The following is a 15,144-nucleotide window of genomic DNA, read 5'->3' on the forward strand; positions in this document are numbered from 1 at the left end:
GGGAAAAGACATTATTTCTATTTTTTCAGCATATCTATAGCTTACATTATTACACTTTCCATGGTATTTTCCATTTCCAAGGTTATTCTATACTGCTCAAATGCAAGCATGACAGTACATACAGCCACAAAAAGAAAAAAAAAATGTTAGTGCTTCTCTTTTTGTTTCCTTTTTCAAATTGTAATAAAAAAACAAAACTGTGACTTCTTTCCACGGTTCCAGAAAATTCCCAGTTTGGAAGAACCAAGGTGGAATTTACCTGTTAGCCAGCTGCCTATCTACAAGGCTCTAACATTGTCTTGACAAGAGCCTTCCAGGTGAGCTGCCAGGGGGATTGAGCCCAAAGGCAGCCTCCTTTTCCTCAAGCACTTTGTCTCAACCAGGGTCACCAGAGGAGGACATGCTGTTCAAGCACCACTGAAAAGTTCTTTGGTCTCTGCCCATAGGCCAAAATCTTTCCTTGTGCTGTGATGTTATTACAGTCAGATCAGCATTGCATATTAAAAATATAGATTAATTAATCCCCATATTAAAAATATAGATTAATTAAGCCCAAAATAAACATAAGGGCTTTGTTTGGGTTTTTTCCCCACCCTAAAGGGCATGTTTCTACAGGAAAAATATAAGCAGAAAACTCTGTCAGAGCCTGAGTCACTGAGCCTGTCACTGAGACAGACGCTTTCTCATGCCAAGAGCATGAGAAAGCCCAACAGCACAATTACTGGGGTGCAGCATGTCAGCAAAGAGATAATTCCTGCTCCACAACTTACACAGCAAGTGTCAGGCTTACTGTTATATCTGCTACTGGACAAGAAGCTAAGAGAATGCCTGCCTTGTGGAGGGCAAAGCTTTCTCAGCTTTGGGGTTAAAAATAGCAAGCAGATTAAATCAACTTTGCCAAGACTCCTGTTTTTAAATTGAGCTAACTTCAAAATTAACCTGCCTTGATGCTCTTAAAACCCTAAATTAATCTAGTGTGGCTGAGAGCTTCCTCCTCTCTTCCCCACCTTGACCCCCCATAAACTTGCTCTAAGTAGCACTTGTCAATGTAACATCAAGGATTTAAACTCTTCCTCCCAACCTGCCTGACCCAGAGTTTTGCAGAAATAAAGACTTTAGCTAGAGAGCCTTAGTATAGAAAACAGCAGAAGAGCCATACTGTAGTTGTCTGAAGGCATCCGGTCATCCACATCAATCAAAGTCCCCTCTGACCGGCTTCGAGGAATCTCTCCACTGCTTAGGGAATCTGTTCCACTACTAGAATAATTTTCCTCCTAGAAGACAGTTAAGCATACAAAACATCAGGAAGTATGAAATTTGAAAAAGGGGAAACTGTTGAAGAATAATTGAGCTTGTTCCTGTAGTGTGACATGAAAAAAAAAAAGTGAAGGTTAGATTATGAGTGAATTTATGAACTCTGCCCAAGAGCATCACAATCCTGAGTCTTATGATTGTATATGCATCAAACCCAACAGATGCTACAGCTGCAGTGCCATGTGATACCCCAGACCCTAGTGGAGTCCAATAACTCACAAATTTAAGTGTCTTGATATTGGAACTGAGCCAATTATGCAATAACTTCCATTCAAGTCTTGAATAAAATATTAAAAAAAAAAAATAAAATAGACATCCTACCTCCTGTTTCCAGGTAAGTTTGAGTAGAATTATTAAGGGGGAAGATTTATATCTGTTACTTTCCATGCTAGTTAATAGAAAGTATTTTCAACCCTTTCTGCTTTATTATTCTTCTTATATTCCTTTCTGAAAGAAGATCAGGTCAGGTTTCCTTCTAGTCAGTTCAAGAATGACTTAAAGTATCCTTCCTTAGAGACCATACGACCATAGCAACAGGCTAAGAGAGGATATTCAGGTCTCTCTTCTTCCTTGTTCTGACTACAAGAAGCTCTGTTTCATTTTGGCGCAGTCCCTTTGAGGCAGGCAACAGAAGGATGAGCCTCTCAAGGTACATTGCCTAACACTGAAGAAAGCAGGAATTGTTGCATCTCCTAAATAAAGAGGAGTTGCAGAAGTTTCAAGCGAGCATTTAGTATCCTCCATGCTGAAATTACTGTATCCCAGATACAGAAGTTGGAAGAAACAAAAGATGAGAGATCTTTTGTGCAGAAAAGCTCTTCAAGCTAGTGCTAAAAAGCAAGACATCATCTAGTGACTTTCCCAGAATCCTCTCACACATCCTATATGTAGTGAGACATAAATTCTGATGATAAACAGATACATTAAGATATCTGGGGGAAAATGAGACAAAGAAAGAAACAAGGAAGGGGAAGGAAGAGAGAAGGAAAAAATCCAGAATTTTTTGGGGTCCATACATGGGATACAATAGCTTTGTCTGGGAGCCTGAAATATTGCAGCCTTGTTACTACTGCAGCAAACATTGCAGTCTAAGTAGATTTCTTTTTATCATGTTTAAAATAAAGAAAAAAAGGGTTGGACCTGTTTTTGCTGCAGCTGTCAGAAAAAGGAATGTTCTAGTTCCAGTAGGTGAGTTATGGGAAAAGGAAGCACAATTTATATCCAAGCATTACTGCAGAAAGCTGAAGCCAGCTCTTTGTTTTCATTGCCCAATGCCATGGTTTAAGATAGCTCCTTTTTTCCCTGCAAATGTAAATTGGTGCTTTTTGCTCTGACCACAAGAGGTACCTTCAGCTAATGGCAGTCTGTTCAGGTGCTGTTTTGTACACAAGCAGCATGCAAGGCTGAGGTCAGGCAAAGCTCAACAGTCACCCAGCACCTCTGAGGCCTGTATAGACTTTCAGGTTCCTTTGTTACCAGAAAGCTCTTTTATTTGGCCTTTGGAGTCCTGATTTTAGCTGGTAGGTAAAGCTAGCCTCCAATGCCAATACATTCTGTCTTCTGCTACTACTACCCAACCAGAACAAAACTGGAAACTAAAATGCCTCCTTAGTCCCAAAACCATTAATTTCAAGATCTGGCATTCCACATCTGTATAAAGATCTCACTGTTTCTTCCGTCTTTGATAAGTGAGGATATTTGATAACATGTACAGACTCCTTCAAAGGAAATCAATTTTGTTTTGCTGCTGCATTCAAAATGCTGAAAAACTGAACACACTGTATAAACATGCAAGACAAATATCTCTGGCTTCTACATACACACTGTGGAGGTTTAATCATGCCAGCATAAGGTATCTGTAGTCTAAAATCTAAAAAATTGTACAAAAACTAAGTCTTCATTTTACAGTGCCAGTGTACTTGTTGCCAGCACTAATCTCTGATAGACAATTTACTGATAATTCACAAGTGAATTTAAGAATAGTTCTTTAAATAGTTAAAACACCTACAATTATTTCAGCAGCTGCATAAAGTGGGAGGCAGTAAATAAGGATGACAAAAGGGCATAAGAGTACAAATTAACAGGGGCTAAAATAGGAAACCCATGGAAAAGGGAGAAGAAGAGAGTAAGAGAGATAGAAAAACAATCTCTTTACACAGGGGGATTATATTGAAAGAGACATGACAACAAGACTGCATGTGGAAGTTTTTTAAACAAAATAAGGACTTCTGCAAATAGAATAAACCATTTCCTTAAAGTTCCCTCTGGGAAGTCCTCAAAATGTTCATCACTAGCCTGGCATAAGGATAGAAAAGGCAGATACTGAAAAGGAAAACCACTTTCAAAAATAATCCTCCACCCCCATGAAAGCATTTCTTGGTATGACAGGATGATGAGGGATCCCTTGTGATTGAGGCACGTCTTCAGGCCAGCCAAGAAGAGGATGAGAGAAGGGGAGTATATAAATATTCTTGGGCAAAAGATGACCACATCTGGCCAGCATGTCAAAGGATGTGGGAAATGCTGGGGACAAGCTGTACACACACCCCTAGGTACTGGGCAATGTGCCTCCTGCACAAGATTACATCAGCTGACACCAGGGTCAGGTCCCACCTCTTCCCTGTTCCAGCCTGAATGATGGCAATGGCTAAAGCCCCAATTTCTTTCTATGAGACTAAGAAAATAAGAAAAGGAAATGCTTACCCTTTTCCATGATAAAATAGTTCCCAAATTAAACTTCTGATAGCATAAACCTATTCACTAGGAACTTGCCTGAACACATTCTGAAGAGCAAGCATTCACAAGAGAAGTGAGGTGGGTGCATATGGGATAAACAGGCATACTGATCAACACTGAAAGGGAAAGGCATAAAAAGCTTTCCCTGCAAAAAAGAGGGAACTGTGTGTAGGAAGAACCATAGACCAAGCTTTTCATTTGCTGTAGCAACTGAATAAGAAAGATGTAAACTGACAAGTGCTTAATGGTGCAAGGAATTATTTGACTGATGGCACATCAATTCACAGTGGGAAGTCAGGAGGGAGTGAAGAAGTGAAGAGGTTGGAAAGAGATCAGCTGTGGAGGTGACCAGTGAGTGAACCTGAGTGACTGCTGAGAGATGTGGCACTTCTTGTATGAGGGCAAGCAACAGTTTGCCAGGTGCCTTCTGCTGAGGATTGCTTGACCCATAAGAGCATGTAAATCAGGACACTGAACACTGCTGGCAGCACTGTTACAGATGAAGAAAAATGCACTAGATACCCTGGAGAAAGAAGAAGGTCTTGGGTAGAAAGTTCAGTTTCACAGAAGTCAGGAGACAGATTTGCTGCAGACGGCATTTTTGCTGCATAAAATGCCTCCAGAAATTTCTTCCAGGTTTTTCAAAATTCAAGCACACCTTTTTTTTTTTTTTTTTCCCCATCTCACTACCAAAAAAAACATATCCTGCTGTGTCTAAAACAGTGGTAATGAAGAAAATAAGAAAAGCCCAAAGGCAAATATGTTCCCACTGCCTTTGCCTTCAAAAATAAGAAAGAACACATTCCATTGTGTTTTTTAAGTATCACCATCTCAGACCAAAACATTAGCAATTTATATTCCATTCTACCTTAATCCTTCTTCAAAAGCAGATTTGTTAAGAACAGAGCTCTCCTGTGGCCATGTCTCCCTATGGAATTCTACATGTTCCCCACACAGACAATGCTACCATTATTCAAAAAGATTCATGGCCTTTGTGTCAAGGATTAGGTTCATGCGTTAGCAGTGACAGAGCAAGAAATAGACACAGGTGTTGGTGATGTGTCTCATTCCTCAGGCTCACTTTTGGGTTACATGGGGGAAAATTACTTCCTACTTTTGTGGGTTGGGTTGTTAGACTTTCAAGTTTCTTTCTGAAAAAGGAGACATATAAATGCACCATAATGTTAAATAAAATGCTCCTCATCTAACCAAATACTGAGTATACTGAATTATGTAAATTCTATTATATAGAGAGAAGAAAATTAATTCTAAAGAGAAACAATACACAGAAGAGGAAGTGTGTCAGAAGGACTGCCAACAGAAGGACATCACCAACAAATGTAAACCGCTGCCCCTTCTCAGCAGACTAATATATTTTTGAGCAAACATTAGCTACAGTAATAAGCCATATTTTAACTTCCCCTTGGCTCTTGAGGCCTAAAACAGCTTTATGCAGCTCAGAGTTTAATGAAAGACTCTTGGAGCCAAGTTACAAATCTTTGAAAACAGAGCTGTACTGTAGGCAGTGGCAGTACAGCATAGCAAATGGAACATTCAGCTGAAGTGAGGAAGCCTTTGACATATTTTAGCCTGCTGCATGTGAGACAGCCAAGGAAATGCGTCTATATCTCACTTCTAACAGAGATAAAATTGGCTTTTAATGTTCAGCATTGAAAGTATTCAACCTCTAACATGCTAATATTCAGCAGAAACATTAATGATTTAGTATGACCCAATACCTTGCCATTTTGGCGGTAATTATAGAAAGAATTTTTCAATAGATATATCTACTAGTTTACTCTGTTGTTAAACAGTTGCCAAGTTTGGTACCTACTTTTTCAACGTTCTGAAAATTTATCACCCTGTAGGAACAGCAGAGCCATTCACACTGGACCCAGGGCCTAGACTTTCTGCAGATCCAACATTTGTCTGCATGGCTGCTTGGATCTGACACAACCACTTTTATAATGCTTCACCTGAGCTGGAGCTAAAGGGTAGAGCTAGTACTCTCAGCACAACAAAAATGGAAATTGAAGTGGGTCATCCTCTCCATACATTTCCATTATTTTGCAGGTGGGTTTTTATAGGCTCTGCTCAGGTCTGCACAACCCAGAACCGACTGCTTTTCAGCCTGTTTGGGGAACACTATGCAAACAAAAATAGCTATACTCTACTCCCTCCACAAGGCCAATATCCTTCCTTCCCTTCCACACATCTACACTTCCAAAACTGCTTGTTATAAGCATAAGTGGTAGAATGTTTATTTTCAGTTATAAACCTCACATTTGGGAATATTGCTTTCCAAAAGCCTCAGGAATGTGTAGTTAAGTTTTGATATTATATTTTAGATTTTAGCTACCACTCTGAAATACTCCACTGTTTCACTTAAGCCTCAGGAAAAAAGAAACTTGTTGCCTTCTACTTACTTTACTTAATAACTTCTTCAAGAACAGGAAATGGAAAATAAAGATATCACTAACAAATTACTTAAAGGATCCAGCTTTGCACTATGAAACTGCAATATTTTTTTCTTTTTCATGAACAGAGAAAACGTTGCAAGTTTATTAGACTAATTCTTCCATGGATGTCCTCACACCTATAAAAACAATAGTTAAATATCACACGGAATTAGTGTGTATGCTTGTATATGCTTTGGAAGCACAGTGAGTTTCTTCACTTTTGGAAGTTCTGTGAAAGAACTTTTGGTTCACAGAGATTACAATACAACAAGTATTGTAATGTTGTACTACTGACTGAAGCCAACAGCTATTCCTTCAAAGTGGATATTGAAAGTACTCTGTAAGGAACACCTTTAATTTAGAAGTTTCATTACAAAATAAAATTTCCATTTCTAGGAGCCACAAGTTTCACTGTCATATAATTAATGCATTAAACATTGCAGAGCAAGGCAAAGCCTGTATCTGCCACATTCTGCCTGTGAACCAGAGCCCTGCTGCTTTTCCTTGAGTACTTTTAATGTTTGCTAGGATGACACAGAAACCTCAGCTATCAAAAATTTTAATCAACCTAGAGAAGTGGGAGCTACAAGGATTCTCAAAATCTCTGTTAGCTATTTATATCCCTGTGAACTATAGCTGTGATCACAGGCTTTTAAGTACATGATACCTCCAAAGTACTCTGTACTTCATTACCCTGATTTCTTCTTCTCTTTCCACTAAGCTAGACTTTTTCTCACACCCAGGCTGTTTGCAGGAATCACACTGGGTCTTTAACTGAGCAGCTTGCCTGTCAGTGGAAAGTGGAGACATCTGCCCACAAGCTTGGCTTAGAGCACGCTCCCAACCCAGCATAGTAATTATTATGTACTGCTCTGGGAAAGGCTCATGTCTGAGTATGTTAATGCCACAAGTCAGCTTTGAGCAGGATAGATATGAGCTTTGAGGTCTTGGAGGGCAGGAAGCAGTGGTGGGGGACAGAAATAGTGGTAGCACAAGATGAAATCCTTTGTGTGCCTCAGAGTCACTGGGGCATGACCAAAAAGAAAAAAAAACATCCTTCCTCTGTCTGAAAGACTTGATTCTGGCAACACTCTTCCAGCTTTTCCAGTTATATATAGAAAACAGCACATGTACTATCCAGCCAGAAAGCAAGCAAAGGATCCACTTTCCAGACAATCAAACCCAGGTCAAGTAGTGAAGTAGTTCTTCAGTTATTCCTTAGAAATTGGCCATCAGGCACTTCTGAGTTACATGTTTCATAGAAATAATTACTTTTAAATTTCAGGGCTGAGCACAGGCAGGGAAGAAATCCCTCTTGACTTTCAACATTTAAACATCTCATCTGGCCCAGTGATGTGATAAAAAAATCCTGCAAAATCTGTGCTCTCTTCACAGCATCAGGGTAAAGCAGAATATATCAAGGAAACCGCCCACAGAGAAAGACCAGTGTTTTAGTCGCTCATAGCTCTTAAAGCTCTTGAAATTATTATTGTAATTAATATTAATTACAGACTAATTATTGTAATTAATATTAACAGCAGACTTTGAGCACCCAAGTCATCTGGATATGTTGCAAACATGTAGGATGGTTTTTCTGCTATTTCAGTCTAGGAATAACATGACAAAGTGACGTCGCTGACACTATGTCAGGATCCAGTCTTGAATATCCAACAGTGGAACTAAATTGCCTGTCAGTGTGCTGCCTGGATAGTGACACTTTATTTTGGACAGGTTTAGATTAAAGATGCATGAGCAAAATACACAATAAGAGCCTTGCAGGAAATTGAACCTGATATCCAGGCATATAAAAGGTGCCTTTAGGCTTCTGGTGTCCTAGTTTCAGCAAATTGAGGTGAGTGCCCAGAGAAGGATACAGAGGGACACTATAATGTGCTGTGCTTTTGATGAGATGAGGTACTAGAAAATCTTCTTTCCATGAGCATGACAGAATTCTGCCTCAACACAAAGGAAACACATGTCGGTCTGTACTGTCAGGTGGACCTTTTCAGATGGAACCATTTTGGTTTGATGTTGGTTAACTTGGAGTGAGGACAGAAAACGCTCAACACACATACCAACCAAAGAATGAATTAACAGAATAACACGCATGGAAAATTGTCTTTGGGAGGTTTAAACTATCTCAGGCAAGCTTTCAAAATGTATAAACTAGCAAAAAAAGCTACCCCAGTTGTGTAGGGCAAGAATGGCATGGTGAAGAGGGGTGATACATGTCAATCGGTTGTTCCATTTCTCTTGGGAAATATAAAGGAAGATAAATACTGAGATGGCAGAAACAATAGAAAATGTGTGACATGTGACCAGCTCAATATGGAAAAAATTATAAAATAGGCAACTACCTGTTTGGGAAAAATAATTATATTAAATATAGTAGAAGAATGTAAATCCATTTGACATGGATTCCTCTGGTTAAAATCAGAGTTTAGTTCAGAGAGTTAATAACTGTGAGCATAATCATTCTTCAATGCATCCACAAACTACATTTTGCTCTACTTGACTGACCACATAACACATGCAGGGAACATGTATCAGCACTAATATTATGTTTGATAGATCACAGTAACATTCACAAGGAAAGACTGTTACCTTTTTTTTGTGTATTGATCTGTTTTGACAGAAGATCTTGTTTAATAATCCTTGACACTTTAGGAACATGGCAAAAAGAGCATCAGAGAGCGAGTCTTAATCACAGAGACAACTTCCAAGATAAACTGCAGAAAGTGAACTTTTCCTTTGTTGCTTTTTATGACAATTACAGTTCCCCAGGTTTGGTTGGATCTTTTCTCCAGAAGTGAGACATCATTACATTTAAACCATTTGTGCCTGTGTTATTAATAGTCTGAGCTGCCCATTAAGTTACACCTGCCAATATTTTAAAGTTATTTTTGACAATGTAATTTTGAAGGGAAGAAGGGAGGGGAGTTCATAAAAATGCATTTTGTTCTCTAAAAGCCAAAAACAGCACCTCTCATTATACTTCAGACTCTCCCTTTACATAACAATCACACATGCTCTTGACAAGAAGAGGCTCAATTATTTCTATTAAATAAGATACATGTTTAAATGGATAGATAGTCATTCTTTGCTAATGAAGGACATTTGAACCTCTGAACTGTACTCTCACTACTACCCTTTAATATTCTTTTAACTGAATACTTTCACTGGAATAATGTAACTGCCAGATTGACTCTAAAATGATAAAGATCTAGCAACAAAAGTTAAGTCAGACAAAGATAAACTGCCATGCAATATCAGGTCCCACTTAATGATCCATCTCTAATTAGAGAAGCCTGCACATTTCAGGGGAAAAGGGAAGAAGTCCTAAGAAAATGAGGAGCTGGTGCTTCCAGTAGTGCTGGTAGTTTTAGAACCAAAATGACAGTGATTCTATTAAAAAAAAAAAAAAAACCAAAAAAAAAAAAAACAAACAAACAAAAAAAAAAAAAAAAAAAAAAAAAAAAAAAACAAAAATGAAAAAAAAAACCAAAACCAAAACACCACAAAACCAGAAAAACCAAACATTAAATACAGTGTTCATTGTCACTGGGGATCTTCTTCTGAAGGAGCAATCAAGTTCGGCAAGATTTGAGGCAACAAGTTTCCAAAAAATTACATGCCCTTATGTGTCCAAATTTAGTTTTTAAATCTAGCTGCTTTACAGGCTCATTCATTGAACTGTCTATTCCTACCTGTTTAGAGGAGGGCATCTATACTTGTAATTGTTAATGTTTGGTAAAATAAGGTGCATAACATGTTCAATCTCGTCCACTTTTATGTAGCCATTATGGTCACCCTTCAACAAATTTCTCTTTACAGAAGTGAAAGCAAGATGTGTAAGAGATAATTGTTCTGAGTCTCTTCTTCCTCCCATCCCTATGTTCTTTAACCATCTTCATTCTCTTCACTGCACCACAGCATCCAACTGTGTTTTCAGCAGCAGTTCTCCTTCTGGTGATGCACACCATTAGCCTAGATGCAGTACCTCAGTAGAAAGCCAGTTTTCCCATCCAGGAAAACCCCACTATTATATTGCAATTGATAGTATTACCCACTGGAAGCATCTTAACGCTGTGTATTCTCCCCTAACAACTTAGACACAGAAGTCATTCCTGAGGCTCTCACCAGACAGCTGGCTGACATCCAAAATTATTAAGTGAAATGTTTGTACAACAAATTGGATACCACGTTAGCCCAGGCATTCCTGTGCTGACTTTTGTCTCACATTGTCTCTATTCCCCCCAAAAGCAACAGCAGAGCTCCAACTTGCTTTTCCTGACATCCCTGTCCATCAGCAGACAGGCACCCTACCTTCCCACTGGTTCCTGCTCTTCCTTCTGAGCCAACATCACTGAGGGCAAAATTTGATGAAGCAGCTGAGAGAGTTGCAATGGCTCAGGAACAGTCTGACCTGGCACTATACACTGATGGTTACCTAATGATGCAAGAAATCTATCCCACACAGCTCTAGAACATTTTTCCGTACTATTTGCCATGAAGAAAGCTTAACGTTAATAATAACCTTATTTCTACTCTGCATTTAATATGGCAGTGGTGCAAAGAGAAAGACGGCATAAAATTGTTGCTTCCTTCTTTCTTATTTCCTTCCCTATCTCCACACAGGTTCTGTGGCTATGACACTGTGTTAGAAATTTTGAGGGAATGAGCACAGGACAGAAAATGAGGATGTCAGTGGCTCAAGTTCTATAATAAAAAAGACTCTCCACTCCAGTCACCTGTCAAAGTAAAAAAAAAAACAAACAAACCAACCCATAAATTATCATAAATTTCCTCCTTTTACATACAAAAAAATAGTCAGTTTAGTTGCAGAAAAAGTTGTATTTGTCCTAAAAAATCCGGCTGGCATCCTGAAATAAAAGCAATGGCTGAAGTGATGTAGTCACAAATTGCTTAGAAAGTTGGACTGAAAGCAAACTTATTAAATTTCTAAAGAGAGTTTCTCAGACACCCCTGCAGAAAATCTCCAGGTCAATGATTCACAAATGCAGCTGCTTATACTCCATCAGTTCAAAATATCTGCCCAGACTTTTATTTCAATTTTTCTGTCTCAGGAAACTTTACCATTTTTCACCACAGTTGAAGTTATTGCCTTTCCAGCAGAAGTGAAAGGCTGTAGATCAGTAACTCTTAGATAGAATCACAGCATTTATACAGTATGTTATGTCCACCTTTTCCCTTGGTCTTCCCCAGTCTCCTTTCCCTCTTCTAATAAACAAAAAACAAACAAAACAAAACAACAAAAATACAAACAAACAAAACAAAAAGCAAACCAAAAACCCCAAACCCTAACCAAAAACAAATCCACAACTCCAACCATTTTTGCCTTTTTCCAAGAACTTTTCCAAGCAGAAAATTAATTTTCACCAAGAAAAGTGGTAAAAGAACTGGCAATTCCTAAACCTTGTGACAGTCCTAGCTTCAATCCTTTGTTTTGCTTCACCACTCACAGACACTGAGCATGCTTGCCTTTCAATTTTATAGACTAAGCAAGTTCAATATTTTCTACTATTAAGTCTTTGAAAAAAGCTGAAGCTCCATGATTTCACTGGCTTCCTAGAAAAAAAAATCAAATCAAAACAAAACAAAACAAAACAAAATAAAACAACCGTGGGTGGCATTTATCATCTAAACCCACCTCTAGCCATGTGATGCTCCATTCACGAGAAAGAATAAACATCTGGTATACAAAGTGAAGCTGCTCTATAGGCTATTGTCAGACTACAGAAATTACAGAAAACTAATTTGGAACCACTAGGATATTTAAACATCCTGCAAAACCACATTAATTTCACAAACACTACTTGGAAATTTTCATGTGATGTCTAGAGCTGTTTTTTTCTGACAGTCTGCCTTGCAGGGAGGGAGAATAATCTCTCCCTGCTGGAGGAAACTACCAACAGTGTCCCATACATTGGCTACAGCAAGTTGAAAGAAACAGGCACCCATCTCAAATACCACTAAACAGCCCACCCATCTCAAATACCACTAAACAGCCCTCAAATACCACTACAGCTACCAACACAGGCTGTTTCTTTTGGGATCTATGTTTATTGGAAGCTAGAGTTTTTCTAGCTGGCCTGTTTCAGTCTGATCAGTAACAGCAGAGCAGCCTTTGCTTTAGACATAAATGGACTAGATACAAGGTTACAAGTCAAATAAACTAAAATCCAGACCTCACTTACAGTAGCTTTCTGGTGCTTTGATTTGCCTAGTTTCCTAGGAACCTGAAGGCACCTGCCATGTGTTAGTTCAGAGAATTCAGCCTATTCAGGAACACCTTCCAAATGCTGGCCCTAAAGAAAAACTTTTTCTGGTCTCACCTTCATAAGTTTACTGCCCTTGCTCCATTTGTACCACAACGTGGGAGGAAGAATTCACAGCCCTTCCATAAGGTCACTGACTTTGATGATCAAAGCATTCCCTTACCCATTTCACCTCCTTGGCATCAAGTTTTGAGTTTTACACCTTTAACTAGCTCCTACACCTCAAGATCATAAGTTGAAAAATGTGTGTTTTGTTATGTGAAATACTGCAGAACCTTATAGGCAAAATTCCACTGTTCAGTTTTTCCTAACTAAATTTGTTATTTGTGTTTGATTTTATTTTTTTTTTCTATAGAGAGCAGCACACACAATACATTTATAGTGCAGTTGGGAGTCTGTTTAGGTCAATCATCTCCCTCCTACCTTCGCACATATATCCTTGCCATCACTGCCAGTGGTTCCTTGATTAAAGTATACAAGTGTCATGATGTCCTAAATATCATAAACATCCTTTTAACATTTAGCTTACAAATAGCAAGTCAAGCACAAACCTTGATGTGCACTTTGATGCATGACACCAAGTAACTTTGCTTAAGGCATTTTTCCTTAGCTGTAATGAGACAGGAGACTCCTGTTATTTGTTTTATCTCTATCCTACAGACACATGTAATCCTGATTGTGCAATTTATTGAACGTGTTTTTCAGCCTCCCTTTTATGGCAATTATTCATCTGTATTTCAGGTCACTGATGATGACAAGCTGATATTTGCAGAGCACAAGATTCTTCAACAAAGTGCTGTCTAACACAGAACGGGAAAGAAAAGCATGAAGTATGTCAATCGATACTCAAATTAAATATATTATGCTTCCAAAACTTCATCTAAACTTTAATTTGGCAAATATTCTTGGAGGTGCATGGTCCAAATGTTGGCCAGCGTGAAGTTAGTTTAGGTCAGCTCCTGACCGATCACGACTCAGGGTTGTATTTGTATGGGTTCCTTCATCTGTAAATAATAGAAATATGTACAAGTTTGCTTAAAACTTGAATCATTATGATCTAAACACCACCTACAATGTAGTGTTTTTCTGTTAGCTATTGTACAACTATCTCACCTCCACTAGAAGTGAAAAGTATCACACAGGAGGTCATCAATGAGAACATAAGAAGATATTTGTCTAAGAGAGTGCAAGTTCTAATCTTTAGAACTCCAGGAGATTTTACTCCACACAAGAAGAAATTATGTTAAGCCCCAACAGTCTTGATAAATGTAACAGTTTGCTCTGCTGTGAGAACTGGTTCAGATCATTTTATTATACAGTGCAAATTCATCTCAAATTGATGATTTTAGCAATATTTTAAAATGGTAAGTCACTCTCTATCATCATCATTCAGTATGCTGAATCACTAGCATCCACACAAGTAGCTTCATTTTAGAGTTCTTTAGAGATCAGCATTTTAAAAAAACTGAGGCTTAACTCATAATCCATAAGTCAACCTCCTGCCTACAGGGAAACAGAGAGTGAGCTTTTGCTGCACTTTCTCCATGTTAGGAGAGACATCACTTGTCACCTAGGAAACATTTAGGTTTCTCAGCCTCCTAGGAAGCATTTAGGTTTTTCAGCCTTATAGACCTATCTGTGACAAGACACAGCTTTTGGCACCACAGGCATAGAAATCTGGAAAATCCTATGGTTATGATAATTTCAGATCACTAAATTTGATTTATTCATAGATTTAAAAGAAAAAAAAACAACAAAACAATCATCTTCCCTCTTCTTATGAAGAATCAAGGCCGTAGAATTTAACCTAGCTGTTATTGTGGACAAATTGTGTGATTGTAAAACACAATTTTTTATTGAACTGAAAATGTTAAAAAAAAAAAAAACACCTCAATTCTGAGCCTCAGAGCTTTCATTTATATTGTGTTGGGGCTAAAATCAGGGTTTTCTTTTACTTTTTCATTGGCATTCTGGTAGAACTAACTGTAATAACATCCCTCTGCTAAGCTTTGTACAAATACATAAAAACAGAGCCTCATACCAATAAACTGACTGTTTAATACACAAGATAAGGAATGGGATAGGGGAAATTGAGATAAACAAGTTACATATCATAAAATCATAGAATAGTTTGGGTTGGAAGGTTACCTTTGAAGGTAACTTTTGAAGGTTAAGTAGTCCAAACTCCAAACCAAGATGGGAAGACTAAACTACAAAGAAACTGATAACCATATTCCAGTGTCTTCCAGCCCTACTGTAAGAATCGTGTAAACAAGTGCTAACTCCTTAAAAATCTATCTCCAAACAGCTTGTCCTAGACCACTCAGAAAATCAGT

At 38.3% G+C, this 15,144-nt stretch overlaps 1 protein-coding gene across 1 annotated transcript in view; it reads right to left on the reverse strand.

Annotated features, from left to right (window-relative positions):
- Positions 1-15,144, reverse strand: part of MACC1 (MET transcriptional regulator MACC1) — a 35,879-nt gene that overhangs the window by 14,695 nt on the left and 6,040 nt on the right. The window contains exon 2 of the mRNA XM_038129649.1: positions 1,160-1,274. Within this exon, the coding sequence (XP_037985577.1) occupies positions 1,160-1,274 (115 nt within the window). The remainder of the gene's footprint in view (positions 1-1,159; positions 1,275-15,144) is intronic.

The sequence above is a fragment of the Motacilla alba genome, chromosome 2 (assembly GCF_015832195.1).
Source record: "Motacilla alba alba isolate MOTALB_02 chromosome 2, Motacilla_alba_V1.0_pri, whole genome shotgun sequence".
Taxonomy (NCBI): domain Eukaryota; kingdom Metazoa; phylum Chordata; class Aves; order Passeriformes; family Motacillidae; genus Motacilla; species Motacilla alba.